Source organism: Antechinus flavipes, chromosome 4 (assembly GCF_016432865.1).
Source record: "Antechinus flavipes isolate AdamAnt ecotype Samford, QLD, Australia chromosome 4, AdamAnt_v2, whole genome shotgun sequence".
NCBI lineage: Eukaryota > Metazoa > Chordata > Mammalia > Dasyuromorphia > Dasyuridae > Antechinus > Antechinus flavipes.
Genome location: NC_067401.1, coordinates 66,246,664 through 66,266,504, shown reverse-complemented (window position 1 = coordinate 66,266,504; position 19,841 = coordinate 66,246,664). Strand labels below are relative to the sequence as shown.

The 19,841-nt window shown below is 34.0% G+C and overlaps 1 protein-coding gene across 1 annotated transcript in view; it reads left to right on the top strand.

Annotated features, from left to right (window-relative positions):
- The window catches only part of LOC127561257 (putative ferric-chelate reductase 1), a 44,558-nt gene that overhangs the window by 6,793 nt on the left and 17,924 nt on the right, over positions 1 to 19,841 (top strand). Inside the window, exons 2-5 of the mRNA XM_051996547.1 lie at positions 6,919 to 7,000; positions 11,119 to 11,313; positions 15,138 to 15,239; positions 17,197 to 17,338. Of these exons, the coding sequence (XP_051852507.1) occupies positions 11,131 to 11,313; positions 15,138 to 15,239; positions 17,197 to 17,338 (427 nt within the window). The 5' untranslated portion in view covers positions 6,919 to 7,000; positions 11,119 to 11,130. The remainder of the gene's footprint in view (positions 1 to 6,918; positions 7,001 to 11,118; positions 11,314 to 15,137; positions 15,240 to 17,196; positions 17,339 to 19,841) is intronic.

Genomic DNA, 19,841 nt, shown 5'->3' with positions numbered 1-19,841 from the left:
AAGACAGTGTCCAGGCTCTTTTTTTCATCATGTTTTTCTGGGAGTCCAATGATTCTCAGATTGTCTCTCCTGGATCTGTTTTCCAGGTCTGTTGTCTTCCCCAGAAGGTATTTCACATTTTTCTCCATTGTTTGATTTTTTTGGATTTGCTTGACTGATTCTTCTTGTCTCCTCGAGTCATTCAATTCCACTTGTTCAATTCTGATTTTCAGTGAAGTATTCTCTTCACTCACTTTTTTAAAATCTTTTTCTAATTGTCCAATTGAGTTCTTTTGTTCTGTGGAATTTTTTTCCATTTCGCCAATTTTGTTTTTTAGAGAGCTGTTTTCTGTTTCCAGTTCACTAATCCTATTTTTCAAGGATTTTACTTCTTTATCCACTCTCTCTTTAACTGACTTCTCCAGGCTCTTTTGCCAAGCCTCCCTCTCCTTTTCCCATTTTTCTTCTAGCTCCCTTGTGAGAGCCTTTTTAATCACTTCTATGAGGTTCATCTGTGCTGAGGAACAGACGATCTCCTCCTTTGGGGAATCACCTGGGGACTGCCTGTTTTTAGTCTCCTCAGGATTTAAAGTCTGCTCTCTATCTGTGTAGAAGCTGTCAAGGGTTAAAGTCCTCTTCAGCTTCTTGCTCATTCTGTCTATTAATCAGAGACAAACTACCAAAGAAAAACAGAAAAAACTGGAGTCTTTCTTTGGGGGGGGGGGGGGGCTGGGTGTGTTATCGAGCTTCCTCTACAGACTGCAGGGGGCAGCAGTGAGGCACTAGCAGGACTGTGCTGCGCCTGCGCTCTGAGATCCCAGAGCGTGCTGAGTCACTGAGGGGGGGGCGGCCAGGTCCTGAGAGACTCCAGCTGTTTGGGGTTGTGTTCTTCAGCCCCGGTGTTTTTAGCTTCTCTGCTGGGCTGCTGATTTGCTGCAGGTTCCAAACCTGTAGCGAAGCTCTCCCCGCAGAGATGGCTGCGATCACTCTCCACCCCCTCTCCAGTCTGCTCCCGTGCTCTCACTGCCGCTGCCCGCCGCCTGCGCCCGATCTAAAACTGCCCCAGCCCTCCAGTAAAGACAGACCTTTCGTAGCGGATCTCAAGGATGGCTTCTCTTGGTAACTATTTGTGGGGTTTTTTTTCAGTCAAGCATTGATTCAGAGGCTTGTAATGAAATGGATAGTGAGAGAAAGCGCGGAGCTTACACAGCTGTGAGCCTCCTCTCCGCCATCTTAACCGGAAGTGAAAAACAATTTTTAACATTCTTTTTTTAACATCCAAATTTTTTCCCATTCTCTTTCCCTTCCCTTTACCTATGATAGTAAGTAATCTGATATAGGTTATACATATGCAATCATGTAAAACATTTTCATATTATTCATTTTGTAGGAGAAAACTTGAAAAGAGAGGGGGGAAGGAGAGAGGAAAGAGAGAGGGGGGAAAGAGAGGAAGAAAGGAAGGAAGGGAAAAGAGACTGAGAGGCAGAGACAGACAGACAGACAAAGAAATAGTATGCTTCAATCTTCAAGCAACATTAGTTCTTTCCCTAGAGATAGATAGCATTTTTCATCAAGTGTCCTTTGGGATTGTCTTGGATCATTATATTACTAAGAATAGCTAAATCATTCATAGTTGCTTATCATACTATTACTGTTACTATGTTCAGTGTTCTCCTGGTTCTGCTCACTTCCCTCTATATTTAAGATAGAATGTATTGTACAATTAGTGCACAGGAATTGCAAACTCCAAGTAAGGTGGAGCCCCAGAATTTGTAGACTCAAATATTCAATTGGAATATTCCTTCTAACAATGCTCTCTACTGCCCTTTATGTGATAATAATTTTTAATAAATCCTTAATTTAATTTTAGTTGAAAACTGCAATGTTCAGCTAGCAACCATATAATAAAACCAATAAAATAACAGTTTTAAAAAGATGAATCTTTGTTTAAAAATTTAAAATTTTCATGAAATAAATCCAGTCCATTCTTCCTCTGCTTAACTGAATCCAACTTATCCATTTTTAGTATGTAGGATAGATAGATAGATCTAGATCTATCTACATATATAAACTTGTCAAAGTACTTTGTATATTTCAAGGAATATTGCCCAATTTTGATGTGTATATTTGAGGCATGTGGTTGGAATATAACTATTAAGGGTTTTTTTGGTAGTAACAGATCAAATCCAGTTGATTATGTCATTATAAAAATGAGATCTAGCATGGAAAATCACTTTTTAAAGCCAGACTATTTCCTAATTTCATGAAAGATAATCTCAAAGTGTATATAAATTATTCTTATAAAATATTTATAAATTGGGAAAATAGACATATATTCCAAATAATTTTTATCAATATTCTTTCAGTTACTTTTCTTTGGTATTTATGAATTTTTTTTTTTCTGTATCTTTGGTATGTTTCCTTCTGAATCAATCTTTTTTCTACATATGGCCTACTCTATCTGCTTTTCATTCTCTTTACTGCCATTTCCACTTTCTCATAAGCATCTTGCATCCAGGAATGGTGTTTCCACTTGATTTCATGATGAAAAATTTATTAGAAAAACCCTTTGCAACTCTTTTCTATCTTTCATTTGTCCTCTGTAAAGTTATCATTTAGTATTCTTTCACCAAACTTTATTCAAACTGATTTTGCCTTCCTTTACTTCACTTTGATGAATCAATGTTGCCCCAAATCTTCCACCATCCTCCATAAGAATTTACAAATAAATTCATTATCTAAATTCATCTTGTTCTTAGCTGTCATATCTATGACCAATAAGCCAAATATTTCCTGATGAAGGCTTTTTTGGAGGAAATAATTGTAGTTGATATCTGTGCCCTTCTGTCAGTACTCTTTTTTCAGATAATCAGTAATGTCTTTAATTCAGGTAAAAGACATTGTATTTGGTTTGGGTTTTTTTTTTTTTTTGTAATTTTTATTTTTCTAGTACAAATTGTACAAATTTTGATCTTTTTCTCCATAATAAGTCAGGATTTGACTATACATGTATGATTCAGGAATGAGTCATTTTTGATGATTAAAATATCAATTTCTTTTTAATTGTTTGGTTATATTTGATGCTTGCCTCATCTGGCTCCTTCAAATTCTTGTTTTGAAGAAAATATTCATGACCTAGAGACCTAGTTTTTGGTCTTTTTCCTTCCTTATTCTTAAAACATATTTTTACAATCCTCGACTATTCCCAATTTTGTAGGAAAGCATGAATTGACACCAAGCAAAAAATTGTTTGCAATTAAATGGACTTGCCTTATTGTAATATAATTGAATTAGAAGAGTAATTTTCTAGTCTTGGACTATTCTAGAGACAATAGGATTAGAAGGAAGGATTTGGACGAAAAATTGTAGAGTTAACAAGACTTGACAATCATTTGGATATGAGCAATGAGGGAAAAGGAAAAGGTCACTCCAAGGTTTTGAGCCTGGATAGAGATTGGTAATGCCATTAACAGAACTATAGAAAGAATATATACACATATTCTTTCTATATTTCTGTTAATGTGTAATGTATAATATTCTGTTAATACACACACACACATACTATATGTCAAATTAGTTTATAAAGTGTTATTAAGTTTTTTGTAGACTCTTTCTACTTTGATGGAGACATGATTTCCACATCTTGCAAAAAGGTGATGGACTAAAGGTGAAGAATAAGATATATATTTTCAGACACAGCCAATATGTAAATCTACTTTGATTGACTATACTAATATGGGAAGGGTTTTTTAGAGGAGCAGAAATAACAAAAGTGTTATATGAGCATTTTAAAAATATAAAAATCAGAAAAGAAGTTTTAGAAAGAAACATAAACAGAGCAATGTTGATACAACTATATAAAATTTAATATTACACATTTAAATTATAATGTAACATATATGTGAAATGAGATTATTCACGATAGTAATTATTTCATTTTAAAAATCTCTTTTTGTTTATTCTCTGAAATAGATATTGGTGAATAGGTAACAGTTATCTGTATGGTCTTTTTGCAAATACTTATAACTGCCATTGAAATACAAGATGGCCCAATAATCAATGTAATGTTTCTTGTTGGAAACAAGGTAAAAAGAAAAATGACATGATACAAAGAAAACTACATTGTGTTCAGCTGGCAGATTCTTTGGGTTTATTTCTTATGGCTATGCAGCTCTTTTCAGAGAAATGGTTCTCAAAGTGTTAGTGAATATAATAGCTTATTTATATAATTATAGATATGAGGAAGCTTTGCTAGAGACCAGAAGTCAGCAAACTTTATTTAGTGAGGGCAGGCTCAGGCAAAGAGAGAAGGTTTCAAGGACTTGTTTGGCTCTTATCCCAGGATCTGTATTGATTTATGGCACTAAGAGATGGACTTGAGACAAAATTGTAAAATAAAATTTCCCAGATGAGAGAAAGGGTACCTCAATGACTACAGCCCTGAGGAAGAAAAAAGAGAGCTAGCTATGTCTGAAAGACAGAGACTCAAACTCTTGAAAGAAAATATTTATGAAAACCCAAGGAAAAGAGAGAGTGTCTGGCTTTGGATACTTAAGAAAATCATTTGTAACAACTTTGCAAATTTGAATAAAATGATAGAGTTCTTAATAAGGAAAACATTTGTATATTACTGGATAGGGACTGGACTTAGGATTTCATTGGCAATAGGGAATTACAAGCTGAGAACTTCATCTATAAATTAAGGTCAGTACCATCTGTACAATATATTCCGAGTTCAAGGTCACACAACTAATATGCGTCAGAGACAAGATTCAAACTCAGTTGCTCCTGACTTTAAAGACAGTCATTCATGCTATCATGCTCTCTATTGTATAAAGGCTAAAGCAATACAATAAATGGAAGAGCAAATACGGTAGCTTTTTAGTACAGGTAAAGAATTCTGTTTCTCACCATCAGCAGCCTTCTGAAACTAAACCTAAAATAAATATAGAATGCATGATTAGCCATCTATAAAAGTAACAAATCCTAAGATAGAGTGTGTATAAATGGAGCATTAAGATAACAAGAGTGTCTCTTGAAATGTAAGGTAATAGCCACAGTCTACTCAGCAGTATTCTAACATGTCAGTAAGTCAACACACAATTTATTAGGTGCTTACCAAATGTCAGACAAAGTTGCCTATCAGAAATGGTTGCTTGCATGCATTCCGAAATCAAGAGAGTTAAGGAGTCGAATTGATCATTGTGTTTTAATCCTTAGTGGGACTGTTGGCAAATGGCTTCCTTTATTGTGGTTATGGAGACAAGGTGTGACAAGGGCCTGGAAACTGGAGACAATAGGAACAGAAGGAAACAGATATGAGTCATAAGAAAAACACTGGAAGGGGCAGCTAGGTGATACAGTGGATAGAGCATCGGCCCTGAAGTCAGGAGGACCTGAGTTCAAATCTGGGTCTCCCTCACTTAACACTTCCTAGCTGTGTGACCCTGGGCAAGTCACTTAACCCCTATTGCCTTAACACTTCCCCCCACACACAAAAAAAAAGAAGAAAAAACTCTTTTTAAAGCCATTTTAACAATATGTAACTAACAAATTATTGTAATAGGGTATTAAATTGCTTTAAATGTATTTTTCCTATTTGGCTTTGATTTCAAGGTGCCAGTATATCTTCTGACATGTTAAACCAAATCTTCTCTTTGATACCATTTTGCAGTGCTTCTTGACTGGAGAAGACCAAAGTATTTATAAGTATTTTCATAGTCCAGTGCTTAATTTGACCTGGATTTAAGCTTGAAGTCTTGAGTCTAAATCTTTCCATAAAATGCATTAAGAATTTGCTATTTTTCCAGTTCGAATAATGTTTTGATATCATTGGAGAAAGATTGCATAAATTGAAGAAGCTATTTAATTTTTTCCAGTGGATCCATGATACATGTTTTGGTTCAACTAATTTGGAAACCCTATGTATTTCTATATATGAAAGATGATAATGAATTTAAGGATAGGTAAAACCATAATGGATTTAAATATCTCCCTGAAAACTGTCATGATTTTTATTAGTTGTTCTTTTTTTTTTATTAAAGCTTTTTATTTTTTAAAACATATGCATGGACAATTCTTCAATCTTAGCCCTTGCAAAACCTTAATAATAGTTCTTAACATGATTGTATGATGCTAGTGTATTTCGAGAGGGGAACATCATTCTATGTGACAGTAAATACTCTAATTTTCTCACTTTCATTACTTAGGATTTCCTGAAGGTCTTAGGGAAATTTTAAGCTACTAAAGATTATTATTATTATTTTATTTAATCAAACTTTTCACAGCACTAACTTGCACTAAGATTTTTGAGACATTGTGTTGATTTACAATACACAAATAAGCAATATGTGTAAAATTGAGGCAAAAGTTTGGCAGTAACCATCAAAGATAATATAAATAAATTTTATTTACTTTGCGGTAACTTGCTTGATTGTTACTAACAATAAATTAACTTTGCAATCCTGGAAATCTTTTTGATAGGCTTTTTTTGTTTAAGATTTGTATGAAAAAAAATTGTAAATGTTTTGGATAACATTCATTAAAAACTTTGATTGACATAAGAAAGATAACACCAGATTCCGTATGTTGGGGGTAGGAGAAGAAGAGGAGGAAGAGTCAAGGTTAGATTTTGAAAGTGCATGGTGATGTAGGGAAGGGAGTGAGGGGAAGGAGGGAAAAATTTGGAACAGAAAGTTTTGCAAGGGTCAATGTTGAAAAATTACCCATCATATGTTTTGTAAATAAAAAGCTTTAATATTTAAAAAAGAAAGAAAGAAAGAAAGTGGATGGTGAATGGCATTGTCCTTAACAGAAATAGGGAAAATGTTTCTGGGGAGGGGGGTAGGTGAGTATGTGATTAGCAGGGAAAAGAAAAGTTTACACAATTTACACAGATTTCTTTTCTCATGTGTAATGTGGTTCATATTTTCTTGGCAGAGCAACTGTGTTTCAGGATTTGGATGAACATGGAGTTAGTATTAAAAGTCAGACTCTCCAAACTTTGACAAGATCAACTAAGGTAAATATATATTTTAAACTTTCAGGTAAAATCGAGAATACTGAAGAAAGGGGAGATTGAGGTTAAGTTGAATCAAGGTTTTCTCCCCTTCTTAGAATACATTTTTCCAGAGTACCTGCATCTGTTCAGATTTGTATAGTTAATCTGGTGGTCTACCTTTAGGAAGGAAGTCCCTAGGCATAGTGGGAGATAGCTGACTGGGAGTCAAGACCTCGATTTTCTACCCAACTCTATTTCAGTTAGGGGTACCTCCATACTTCCAATAATCTATATTCAGAACCTCAGTGTCATAGCAAACTATCGCTCCCACCTCATGACCAATCAATTGTCAAGTCTTGTCTATTCCATTTCCAAAATGTAGCTCACACTTGTTCCCTTTTTGTGGTTCCCATGCTAGTTCATATTACATCTCACCCAGATAATTATAATAATAATCTCTTAATTAATCTCCATATCTGTAGTTTCCTCCATCTCCAGCCAGTCCACCACAAAATGCCTCAGTGGATTCCCCTTACCTCCAAGATAAAAATACAAAGTTTTGATTCTTAAAAGCCTTTCAGTGCCTAAACTCTCTCCTTCCTTTTCCACCTTCCATGTGCTCTACATCAAACTGGTCTGCTATTTATCCCCTTAGACATTCCCACTCTCCCCACTACACCCTTGTGCAAGTCTTTCTAACCTACAATACACTCTCTTAAGTCAGTCACAGGGAATCCCCACTTTCCTTCAAAACTCAAGTCAAATTCTACATCATGCATGAAACCTTTTCTGATATCCCCAGTTGCTAATACTCTCCCTCCAAAAATAGATTTTTAAGTATTTTGTATTTGTTCCTCTGTACATACTTCCCTCCAATCAATTGTAAGCTCCTTAAGAACAATAAGAACAATGACACCCCTAGTATTGTCCAAAATATAGTAGATACTTAATAAATGCTTGTTGAATTGAATTGATTTAAACAGATTTTGATGACTAACTTTATTACCTTGAAGGCAAGTTAGTCAGTCAAAAATTATTTTTAAATTACCTGTGATGTGCCAGACAAAGATACAAAGGCAAAAGATATCTCCTGCTCTTAAGGAGCTCACAATCTAAGGGAGGATAAGATGCAAACTATTATGTTAAAAATAAGCCATATACAGTATAAATTAAAAATAATCAAGTCACTTAACTTTTCTAAAATGCAATTTCTTTATCGTATAAGAAGAAATTTGAGAGTAGATTATTTTTTAGGTCTAATAATCTATTGTAATACATTTTTCAGCAAGCTTCCTCACCTTGAAGAATTCCTCTGCTTCCGCAGCCTCATTCTCTGGTCAGTTACTCACAAGAATCTTCATTTTAAGGAAGTTCTTAGCCTCGTATTTCATGTTCATGTTTTCATTTTTCTCAGGATTCTCTCTTCTGACTCCCCAGGCTTTTTCCCACTTTGATGCCATACCTTCTCCTTCCACCCCTTTCAGATTCCTTTTATGTGTTATCTTTCCTTTTCCCCCATTAAAATGTAAATATTTTGAAGGCTGGGACTCTTTCTTTTGTTCATATTTGTGTTGCCAGTACTTAGCATAATACCTGGTGGCTTAATAAATGCTTATTAAATGATTGGGAAAAATTGAATAATGCATTTTACTTTAAATTATTTTAATTTATAAATTTATAACTGGGATACTAATTTCAAAAAGAATACAGATCTTCTTGACTCAGTTTATGACTGGGATACTGGCTTTGAAAGGAAGATGCCCAATCCCTACTCCAATTAACCTCTAAACCATAGAATTAGCATAATGAGTTAGAAGGAAGTCTTTCTTTTGAAGCAATGCTCTCCCTTCTGTGATCTTATTTGCATTGTCTTTTTCAGTGTGTCTTTTCTAACAGTGAATGCCTATCCTGTTTTAGGCTAGAAGTTTATATTGAAATCACCACCCCAGCTAACTTAAACTCTTCAAATTTTAACTGATTTTTTTAAATAAAGGACCAGAGTGAAACATATAACACAGAATAGCATGAGATTACTCATATCATATGAGCTGAACCCTCCAAAATATATTAGAGGTCTAGGACTTTCCCCATATGGACCACCAAAAAATGGGGTGTAGGAGTTGAACCAAAAAATTATATTGGGAATTGGGGCCAGTATCTCAAAAGAATTTGTAAGCTTAGACTATCTCCAAATCAGGAGGCAAAGATATCATTATGCCATTAACTAGTAGGTTAAGTTCCAAAAAGGAGTTAGCAATTAACAAAGAGAAAAACTTGGGCTAAGTTCCCTAGTGGAACTCACCATTAACAAGGGAGAAGATGCCATTAAAAAAAAGCCAAGTTCGTAAGGAACTAGCCATTTGTAAGTGGGTGAACCCTATAAGGAGCTAGTGAAGAAGTGGAGTAACTGTAGGTTCTTTTATAGGAAGGAAAATAACTTTAGGGTTGACATGTATAACTTGGTCTTCTGATTGACTACAGTAATTGTGGAGTCATGATAATTTCATCAATGCAGGGAATTCAGCAAGGGCCCTCTCCACTTAAATTTAACAAAAGTCTTCTCTTATCAAGTTCTCTTTCCTGTGGTCCCCTGATTACCTCATTCACCCCATAAATTTGATGTGTCCTCCAGGCCATTTTATAAATGAGGAAACTGAGACAAATAGCATTAAGTGACTTGGTCACAACTCTAGCTAATCTGTGAACAGATTTGAACTCAGAAAGATGAGTCTTTATGACTTCAGGCCTGGCATTCCCTAACTGCCCATATTATGCTACCTCTGCATAATTACATATACTTATTTCTCAGTTTTGCATCTTGCCTGCTAATCAATTGTCTTCCCAGCCTTTTTTTTTTAATCCAGAATAAAAATTTAAGCTTGAGGAACACATAATAAAAATGATAATATTTGAATTATGCATCTTTTTCATTTCAATTATTAAAATGTTAATTTCAGATATTCATTAAATAATAGATAAAAATCTTCAAAAAAATTCCCCAAACAGATCTTTTGTATAGAATATGGCACAACTCCATCAAATATGTATAGAGTGTTTACTCTATGTCAAGCTTTACACTAGTATTAATGGGAGTAAGAAAAGAAATATAAGAGGATTTCTTGCTTTCTAGATGGAGCTGGGGAGAGAAGGAAGAAAAAAGAATGTGAATCTAAGAATAAAATGAAATTAATAAATTAAAACTTTGAATTAAATCTTAATGTAACTAAATAATTTTATTTAAATTTTAAAAATTGAATTAAAAAATTAAAGTAATACGGGTCACTCATCCTATCCTCAAAGAGTTCATAGTCTAGCTGAAAAGATGAGACCTAAAGTAGAATCTGGACAAGTATTATATAAATAACTAAGAATATAAAAGTCTGTTCCAACTGGTCAGATCCCCAAACTGAACTCCCTCAGACAAAAACAACTCATGAATAACTTTGTGGAGAAATCCTTGGCAGTTGCCTAAGGCATACAAAGTTAAAAGGCTTCCCTCTTCTTACCCCCGTTATCCTTGCCCCAGTAAATTTGAGAGAGAAGACTTAAACTCAGATCTTCCTAACTTTAAACCCAGCATTCTGTCCACTGAGCCAAACCACTAGCCTACCCCAGAAAAAAAAAAGTTAGCAGTTTCTGCAAACAAATAGAAATCTATTTAAACCCACCTAAATTGCATTCACTTTATCAATTAGTTTAACTTTTCTTAACTCCAGATTTACATTCATATATTTAGGTATTAAAGTGATCCCGAACTAACCAGGCACTTTTTTTGCCCTTCCTTGACAAACAGGAGGTTAATAAATTCTAGTTGACTTTATTTGACTGTCCCAAAATTGAATTAGGTAAAATAGCATTATAGAAATATTTGGCTCGAAAAAAAAAAATGAAGATTCAACTGAATATTGTTTGTTATACAGGGAGTTTGTGACTCCTCTGGATGTTGAATTAATGTTATTTTGAAACGTCAGTCAGGGCAATCTTAAGCAAGGTATTTCTTACAGTGAGATTCACTCATGTTTATTTGGGGATCATTTTTCAGTTTTATTTACTCTGATTTTAAAATTATTTTCAGATTTAATTTTATTTGAAAAAAACAGGTTTTTTGTTTGTTTGTTTGTTTTGCATTTTGCTTACAGACTTTACAATCAATGAATTCCAGTAACTGTGGTAAAAGCAAGTTTTGTTTCAGCAGTCCAGATAAATGTGATCCCACAGACATAGATTGTTTGTTCATGTCTTCTGAGTTGCTTAATGATGGAAGTTTCAGATTTGAAATGAGCGGCCTTTCTGATGGTTATATTGCCATTGGGTTTTCCAGTGATACTTTAATGGTAAGTCATATGTCTCATCAAGAAAGACATGTTCAGACAAAAGGTAGGAATCTGACACCAAGTCAGTGGCAGATATTATGCTTTGAAAGTCCTTTGAAACATAAATGGGATCAAGCAAGAAAAAAACTGACATTCGTATAGCACTTTCAAACTTACAAAATGCTCTATGTGCATAATAATTTCATTTAAGCCTCATAACTACTATCTGAGGTAGATGGTATTGTCCCTACTTTGCAGATGAGAAAATTAAGATTCAGTAAGGTTACATGATTTGTTTTTCGATTCGTAGTGGTTAGTGGCATTTGTAACCAAGTCTTCATGATTCCAGGTCCAAAACTTTATCCACTCTGCAAACAAAGTTCTTTTAAAATTCTTTCAATCCTGTACTCCTGTGTAAGGAACTTATTGATTAGTTTTGAGCAAAGGCTCAGAGGAACTGAGGTCCCCTCCTCAAAGGGTCCCGTGACTATTTTTAAGGAGTTCCATGAATTTAAATAGGGAAAAATAAAGCTTTATTTCAATATACTTGTTTTCTTTTGTAATCCTATGCATTTTATTTTCTGCGATTAAAAACACTATTTTTAGAAGAGGTCCCTATTTGTTGATATTCAGTCATTTTTCAGTCATATCCAATTCTTCATGACCCTATTTAGAATTTTCTTGGCAAAGATACTGGAATAGTTTGCCAGTTTCCTCCTCTAGCTCATTTTACAGGTGAAGAAAATGAGTCAAACAAATTTCTGTGACTTGCCAGGGTCACAGTGCTAATAAGTGTCAATTCCAGGCCCAGCATTTTATCCATTCTCCCACATAGCTGCTCCTAAAGAGATCTATAGCCTTTGCCAAAAGGGTTCATGACATAAAGTAGATTAAGAAACATTCATACTTTATTATCTCTTTATGCTTTTAGAATCAAGTGTTCCTAGCTTTTACTGCCCTTTTTGAGAAATGTTGAATACTGAAAACTGAGACACTAATAGGTTATTGGTGGAATTGTGAACTCCATTGGAGTTGGGATCCAGAAGGAAAGCAATTTGGAACTATGCCCACAGGACTATCTGCATACCCTTTGATCCAACAGTGTTTCTACTGAATCTGTATCCCAAAGAGATCATAAAAAAACAGAAAAGGACCCACATGTGCAAAAATGTTTGTAGCAGCCCTTTTTGTAGTGACAAAAATTTGTAGGAAATTGAGTAGATGCCCCTTAGTTGGGGAATGGCTGAATAAGATATAGTATATGAATATAATGGAATATTAATGTTTTATAAGAACTGATAAGCAGGCTGATTTCAGAGAGGCCTGGAGAGACTTACATAAACTGATGCTGAAAAAAATGACTTGAACCAAGAAACATTGTACACAGCAACAAGAAGATTGTGTGATGATCAGTTGTGATGGACTTGGCAATTTTCAACAATAAGGTCATTCAAGGCAATTCCAATAGACTTGTAATGGAAAAAACCATCCATAGCCAGAGAGAGAACTATGGAGAGTGAAATGTGAATCAAAGCATAGTATTTTCATCTTTTTTTAGTGGTGGTTGGTGGTGTTTGCTAGGTTTTTAAATTTTTCTTTCTCATGGTTTTTTTTTTTTCTTTTTTAACCTTATTTTTCTTGCACAGCATAACAAATATGCAAATACATTTGAAGATTTACTCATGTTTAACCTATAATGAATTGCTTGCTAACTAGGGAAAGGAGAGGCAAGGGAAGAAGAAGAAAAAACTGGAATATAAAGTTTTGCAAAAATGAATGTTGAAAACTATTTTTGCATGTATTTGAAAAAAACGAAAAGCTATTATTTAAAACAAAGAAACAAATTCCAAAGATGGAGGTCTTTTTTTGATGGCAAAGAATTGGAAACTAAAAGGGTGTACATAATGGCTGAATAAATTATAATATATAGATATGATAGAATACTATTGTGCTATAAGAAATTAGGAAGGGACTAATTTCAGAGAAACCTGGAAGGCCTTATATATATATGAACTGATGCAGAAGGAAGAAAATAAAATCAGGAAAATAATTTATACAGTAACAACATTATTGTAAAGATTAAAAATTTTCAAAGACTTAAGAGCTCTGAACAGCATAATTATCAGCCGTGAATCCAGATTACTCATGATGAAACCCACCTCCTAACTAAGAGGTGAATGACTCAGAATATAGAATGAGATTTTCAATATAGTCAAATCTAGGGATTTTTTTTCTCTTGACTCTACATCTTTGTGATAGAGTTTTTGTTTTTTTTTCTCAGTGGGATGAGGAAGAAGTGGGGTTGGAGGGAGAGAAGGCAGATTTTTTCCTGATTAAAAAAATCAATTTTAAAAGTTTATGTAAAAAATTATTTCCGTTTTTATAAGGAAAGAATGCATTATCTTCACATAAGAGTGAAGTCCCTTGATGCCAGGGACTTCAACTTTTTCTTAAAGATAAAATACTTTTAATTTTCCTTATGATTTGGAGGAAGAGGAAGATAATTGCAAGCTTAGAAAGAGATAGTTAAGATCTGAGGCCATATTTGAACTCAGGTCCTTCTGACTTCAGGGCTGGTGCTCTATCGACTGCACCACCTAGCTGCCCCAGTAGATATAATTTTTAAGCATTGTTGTATAATCAAGTACTGACCTTAAAGCCAGGAAGATCTGTGTTCAAGTCTTACCTTTAATACCTAATGGTTGAATGACCTTGGGCATTTAAATTCTCATTACTCTAAGCCAGCTTTCTAAGTCTATTAGTTTTGGAGATGGTACACACAAGCACTGGTAGGAGGAGTTCCATATACCACAGTAATACAGTCATTGGCAAGTCAATCAACAAGAATCAGGTACTGTGCTAATCACTGGGGATTCAAAGCAAAAAACTTGTCTTCTTATAGAGGTCCAGTCTTTTAAAAGTCTATTCCTGTCCCTATTATTTTGTCAGCTTTACAAAAAAAGAGCAACTAAGTAAATTAAACTAGAATTCTAAGAGGAGAATGGGGGTCAGGGCATGGTCTATGTTTCCAAATATACAAATACCAGGTTTTTTGTTTGTTTGTTTGAATCTTCCTTATTTTTACTTTTTGCACTCATGTAAAACATTTCTGTATTAGTCATGTTGTACAGGAAAACTAAAGAAACAAAGAAAGAAGAAAGGAAGGAAGGAAGGAAGAAATTAGAAAGAAAAAATAGTATTCTTCAGTCTATAGTCAAATGACAGAAAGTTTCTGAACATGGATAGCAGTTTTCATCATAAGCTCTTTGGGATTGTCTTTGATCATTGTATTGCTGAGAGTAGTTAAGTCATTTACCAGTTGATCATTGTACAATATTACTGTACTGTGTACACTTTGTATTAGTTCATATAAGACTTTCCAGGCTTTTTTTCTGAAATAACTTGCTTGTCATTTCTTGTAGCACAATAATATTCCATTACAATAATATGCTGCAATTTGCTTAGCCATTCCCCATTTGATGAGCATCCTTTCAATTTTTTATTGAAAAAAAAAACTATTATGAGTATTTTTATACAGATAAGTTAAATGTCTCCTATTTTTAATAATCTTTTTGGGGTACAAACCTAGTAATGGTATTGCTAGATCAAAGAATATACATATTTGATAGCCCTTGTGTATAGTTGCATATTGTTCTCCAAAATAGTTAGATCTATTCACCACTTATGGGATTCCCTATAAGACAAATTTGATAGTTTTATAGCTATATTAAGCCATGTATCATGCCTTTTATTCAATTGGCCACTAGTTTTTAGCTTTTAAATTTTATATTCTATGTTTAATCATGAATTTTTTTTTGAATGTTGAAATCTCTTTTCTTTTGCAGGGCAATGATGATGTTTATATCTGCTTGATAAACATGACTCAACAAGTAGAAGTTCAATATGCCTCAACGTCTGGCCGATCACCTCCAACTATTAAAGACCTGGTAAGCTCTATAATCTTTAATTCTTCTTGTGCTTTTTAGATTAAGGAAAACAAATATATCACTGAGTTTTGCAATATCTACGTGATCTATTGGTGAAAGTCATTACTTTGTTCCCTTGAATAAAAAATAAAATGAAACTGTAATTCTTTGTATAAAGAAGAAAATTTAAATTCTAGGTACATCTTATTTTAATCATCAATGTCTTTTTACTCTATTTCAATCAAACTACCTCTGAATGAGAATGATTACATGATGTTTATTTTGACATCAAATACAAATAACTATATAAAATACTTTACAAAACTTAAAACAACATATAAATGTTAAATTTTAATAATATTTATATAGTACCAGAAATATTATCTCATTTGATCCTTATAATTGCTCTGTGACCTTAAACGTGCTTTTATTATCTCTGTTCTATAGATAAGAAAATTGAGGTAAGAGAAACAAGTGCTCTTACTTTAGAACTCAGGTGATTTTACAGATAAGAAAACTGAGGGAGAGAGAATTTTAAGTGGCTTGCCCAAGGTTTCAGGAAGTGGATACATTTTTTTTTTTTTTTTTTTTTGAGGCAATTAGGGGTAAGTAACTTGTGGCTAAGTGTCAGGTGGCTAAGAAGTATTAAGTGTCTGAGGCTGGATTTGAACTCAGGTTCTCCTGACTTCAGGGCCAGGGCTTTTTCCATTAGGCCATCTAGCTAGCCTTCAATAGGTGCATTTTCAAGAGATTTGTTCCACAGGAGTATATAAAATATAATTCATACTTATATAGTGTTATTCAGCTTTTTAAAAAATATTTCCCTGAAAACAATCCTTTGAGGTAAGTAGTAGTATATTGTTATCATTTTGTAGATTAGTCAACAATCTCAAAAAGACTAAACGATAGTAACAGGATCTAAGATTAGAAACCATAACTTTTTTTTAATAATAGCTTTTAATTTTCAAAATATATGCAGACAGTTTTCAACATTTACCCTTGTAAAACCTTGTGTTCCAAATTTTTCTTCCCTCCTTCCCCCAGCTCCTTCCTTAGATAATAAGTAATCCAATATATGTTAAACATGTACAATTCTTCTATACACAATTCCACATTTATTATGCTGCACAAGAAAGATCAGATCAAAACGGGGGAAATGAGAAACAAAAAAAAGCAAGCAAACAATAGAAAGATGAAAATGCTATGTTATGATCCACACTCAGTCCCTATAGTCCTTTCTCTAGGTACAGATGGCTCTCTCCATCACAAGTCTACTGGAATTGGTCTGAATCACCCCATTATTAAGTAGAGTCATCTCTATCAGAACTGATCATTACATAATCTTCTTGTTGCTATGTACAATGTTCTCTTGAGAACCCATAATTTTTTACTAAAAATCCATATTATATATTTGTATACATGTGTGTTTGTGTGTAAAATAAATCTTTCAGAAGTTGAGCAATTTGCTCAAGGTCAGAGGTGAAATTTGAATCCCAGTCCTCTGACCACAAAAATAGTGCCAATTAATTTGTGCTTATCCAAGTCTGCTGTAATTGCAAGTTCCGTATATACTCATGGAATAAAACAAAAAAAAAGTTCTATTTTTCTACAAAGAAATAATTAAAACAGTCTGCTTATATAGTGTTAGATTTTTAAAACATTTTTTATGATGTTCAAAGTAACTCTGTAAAAACTCAAGCTCATGAGATGATCCTAAAATGAAGTTAAATAGCGATAGACAAGGTATAACTTGCTATGCTTATGAAAAGTTGCATATAAGCTGGTTTTTGTATTTGAAACCTATTTCAAGTGGAAAAAACAATAAGACTTAACTGGGATACTTCTAGCCCTGGCTTTCACAATCTGCCTTTCTACCTTGGATATTGTGGACAAATCATTTATGTATTAATTCCAGAGAGTTTTCTAATTGAAATAGAGCATCCAGCAATTAAGTAATTATCTGTCTGCCTTCTTATAGGGTAAAGTGAAGAATATAGAGACATCTTACAACAATGGTGTCATCAAATGCAGTTTTGTTACCAGTAATCCCATAACAGTTGAACAAAGTGATTCTGACAGCCTTTATTATGTTTTTTTGGTTTTGGGACCAGTTCAGAATGGTGAGTAACATTCATTCAGATTTATATAAGCTTCCATGTGACAGGACACCAAGTTTACCTTATGCCAGCATTAATAAGATGGGATATTCCCACTGTAGGTACAAAAAGAGAAGGGATCCTTTGCAAGCTTTACAATGACTCTTTTAAGGATTCTGCCCTTTATTCCTTTCCCATATTTTATCATTTCTTACTTTTCTTTCTTTAAATTGTCTTTTACATTTTTAGTGTGTTCTTAACATAGAAACTTTCCCCAAGTGCATTTACCAAAAAAAAAAAGCAAAACAAACTATGCTTTTCCAGAGCTTTCAAAAAATCTCAGAGTTCAGAAGGTCAAAGGATTTGGGTTTGTTTTTTTTTTTTAAGGAATTTTTTTTTCTTATTTTCAGCAGCTTTATTCTCCCCATCATTTTCTGTTTTATAGACTCCTGGGTGTAGACTTCAGTAATGAATGGGAGAAATTCAAAAGGGGGAAAAACTGTTTTTCCCAATCTTCCCATCTCTCCCATCTTTTTAAGAAGCTACAAGCACAAGAATCAATAATTTGGTGCAGTGACTGACAAATGGTGTTCCATAGAATCCAAAATGCTACAGGGTTATCCAAGGGGCTTTGTGGAGAGAAAAATAGTAATGGAGGACAAAGATCACACCTCCATTATATTTATGTCAGAGGTACATGTTATTGTTGAAGTAATGTAGGAAGAACTGTTAAAATCACGCTTTTGAAAAGTTGGATTCTCATGCTAGAAGCAATCATTGAGTTGCTCCCAAGAACTGCCTTATTACCAATTGATCCTAAGCACACTGGGGAATTATTTAATGAAATCCTGTTAAAATGAATGTCTATTAGTGATATACAACATAGCAGAGTGGGAAAAACACAACTCGGAGGAGAAAGAGTTTTGCTGAATTTAGCTAAACTGGCCCTCATATGACAGAAGTACAGTTGGTCACTAGGCTCTTACTCATAGTCTTTCTAGCTTAGAAAGCTAGAAACCTTTCTACCACTGTGGAATTTAAGAATCCAAGTTCATCTCCCTGACATAATGAGGCTTTAGTAGAACCCAGCACATTTAGGTCTTCTTCAAAATGTAATACCTAAAATTGAACACAATATCCTTCCTTCCTTCCTTCCTTCCTTCTTTCCTTCCTTCTTTCCTTCCTTCTTTCCTTCCTTCCTTCCTTTTTTCTTCCTTCCTTCCTTTTTTCCTTCCTTCCTTCTTTCTTTTCTTCCTTCCTTCCTTCCTTCCTTCTTTCCTTCCTTCCTTCCTTTTTTCTTCCTTCCTTCCTTTTTTCCTTCCTTCCTTCTTTCTTTTCTTCCTTCCTTCCTTCCTTCCTTCCTTCCTTCTTTCCTTTCTTCCTTCCTTTCTTCTTTCCTTTCTTTTCTTCCTTCCTTCCTTCCTTCTTTCTTTTCTTCCTTTCTTCCTTCTTTCCTTTCTTTTCTTCCTTCCTTCCTTCCTTCCTTCCTTCCTTCCTTCTTCCTTCCTTCCTTCTTTCTTTTCTTCCTTCCTTCCTTTCTTCCTTCCTTCCTTCCTTCCTTCTTTCTTTTCTTCCTTCCTTCCTTTCTTCCTTCCTTCCTTCTTTCTTTTCTTCCTTCCTTCCTTCCTAGTTTTCTTTCCTTTCTCTTTCCTTCCTTCCTACCTTTCTGTCTATTTCTTTTGTAAAGGGTGAAGTAGAGTGGAGTAGGCAGTGTAAGGACAACTAGAAGAGCTTATTGTCAAGGAAATACTGGAAATAGCACCAAATTTAAAGTCAGAAGAACTGGTTTTGAACCCCAACTCTGTCATTTATTACCTGTGTGAACTTGAACAAATCATTCAACTCTTTAGGTCTCAGTTTTCTCATCTGTAAAATGAGATCTGGACTAGACCATGGATTCTTAATCTATATTCTGTCATGGACCCAGTGATGAGCTGGTAAATGTTTAACAATCAACTCTCCTGGAGGGAAAAAAATGTGCATAGAATACATTTTTAAGTTTAGCCTGCATTATTAAAATTTTCTCCATTCCTTTCTTAAGTAAACAATCAATAAAACACTAATTTGTAATATTTGCTGATTTCCAAAATGCAAATATTTAAGAAATTTAACAACTGAAGATGGGAAGAGCATAAACTTATTTGGTTGAGTAGTAAAGACTCTAACTCCTTTATAAAATAATATTATTAAATGCATAAAATAAAATACACAGGATTGCCACAAAAGAAATTAATTATTTTAAAATAAAGATTAATTTTTTTCCTGTCCATATTTATACACCCCCAGAAATCTTTCAGCAAATCCCAGAACTAAATGATTTTAAAACTTCCTCCATACTCTGAGAACCTATGCTCCTAATGTCATATACAAACTATAGCAAACCTAGGATTTAAGATAAAGTCATATGCATGTAATTCATATAATTCCTCACAATTCTCTGCATTAAGAAACAGAGTTAAGTAAAATTGACGCTAAATCCAGGATAATATAATGCATACCAACCTTATGAGGCCCTGAAACCATCTTT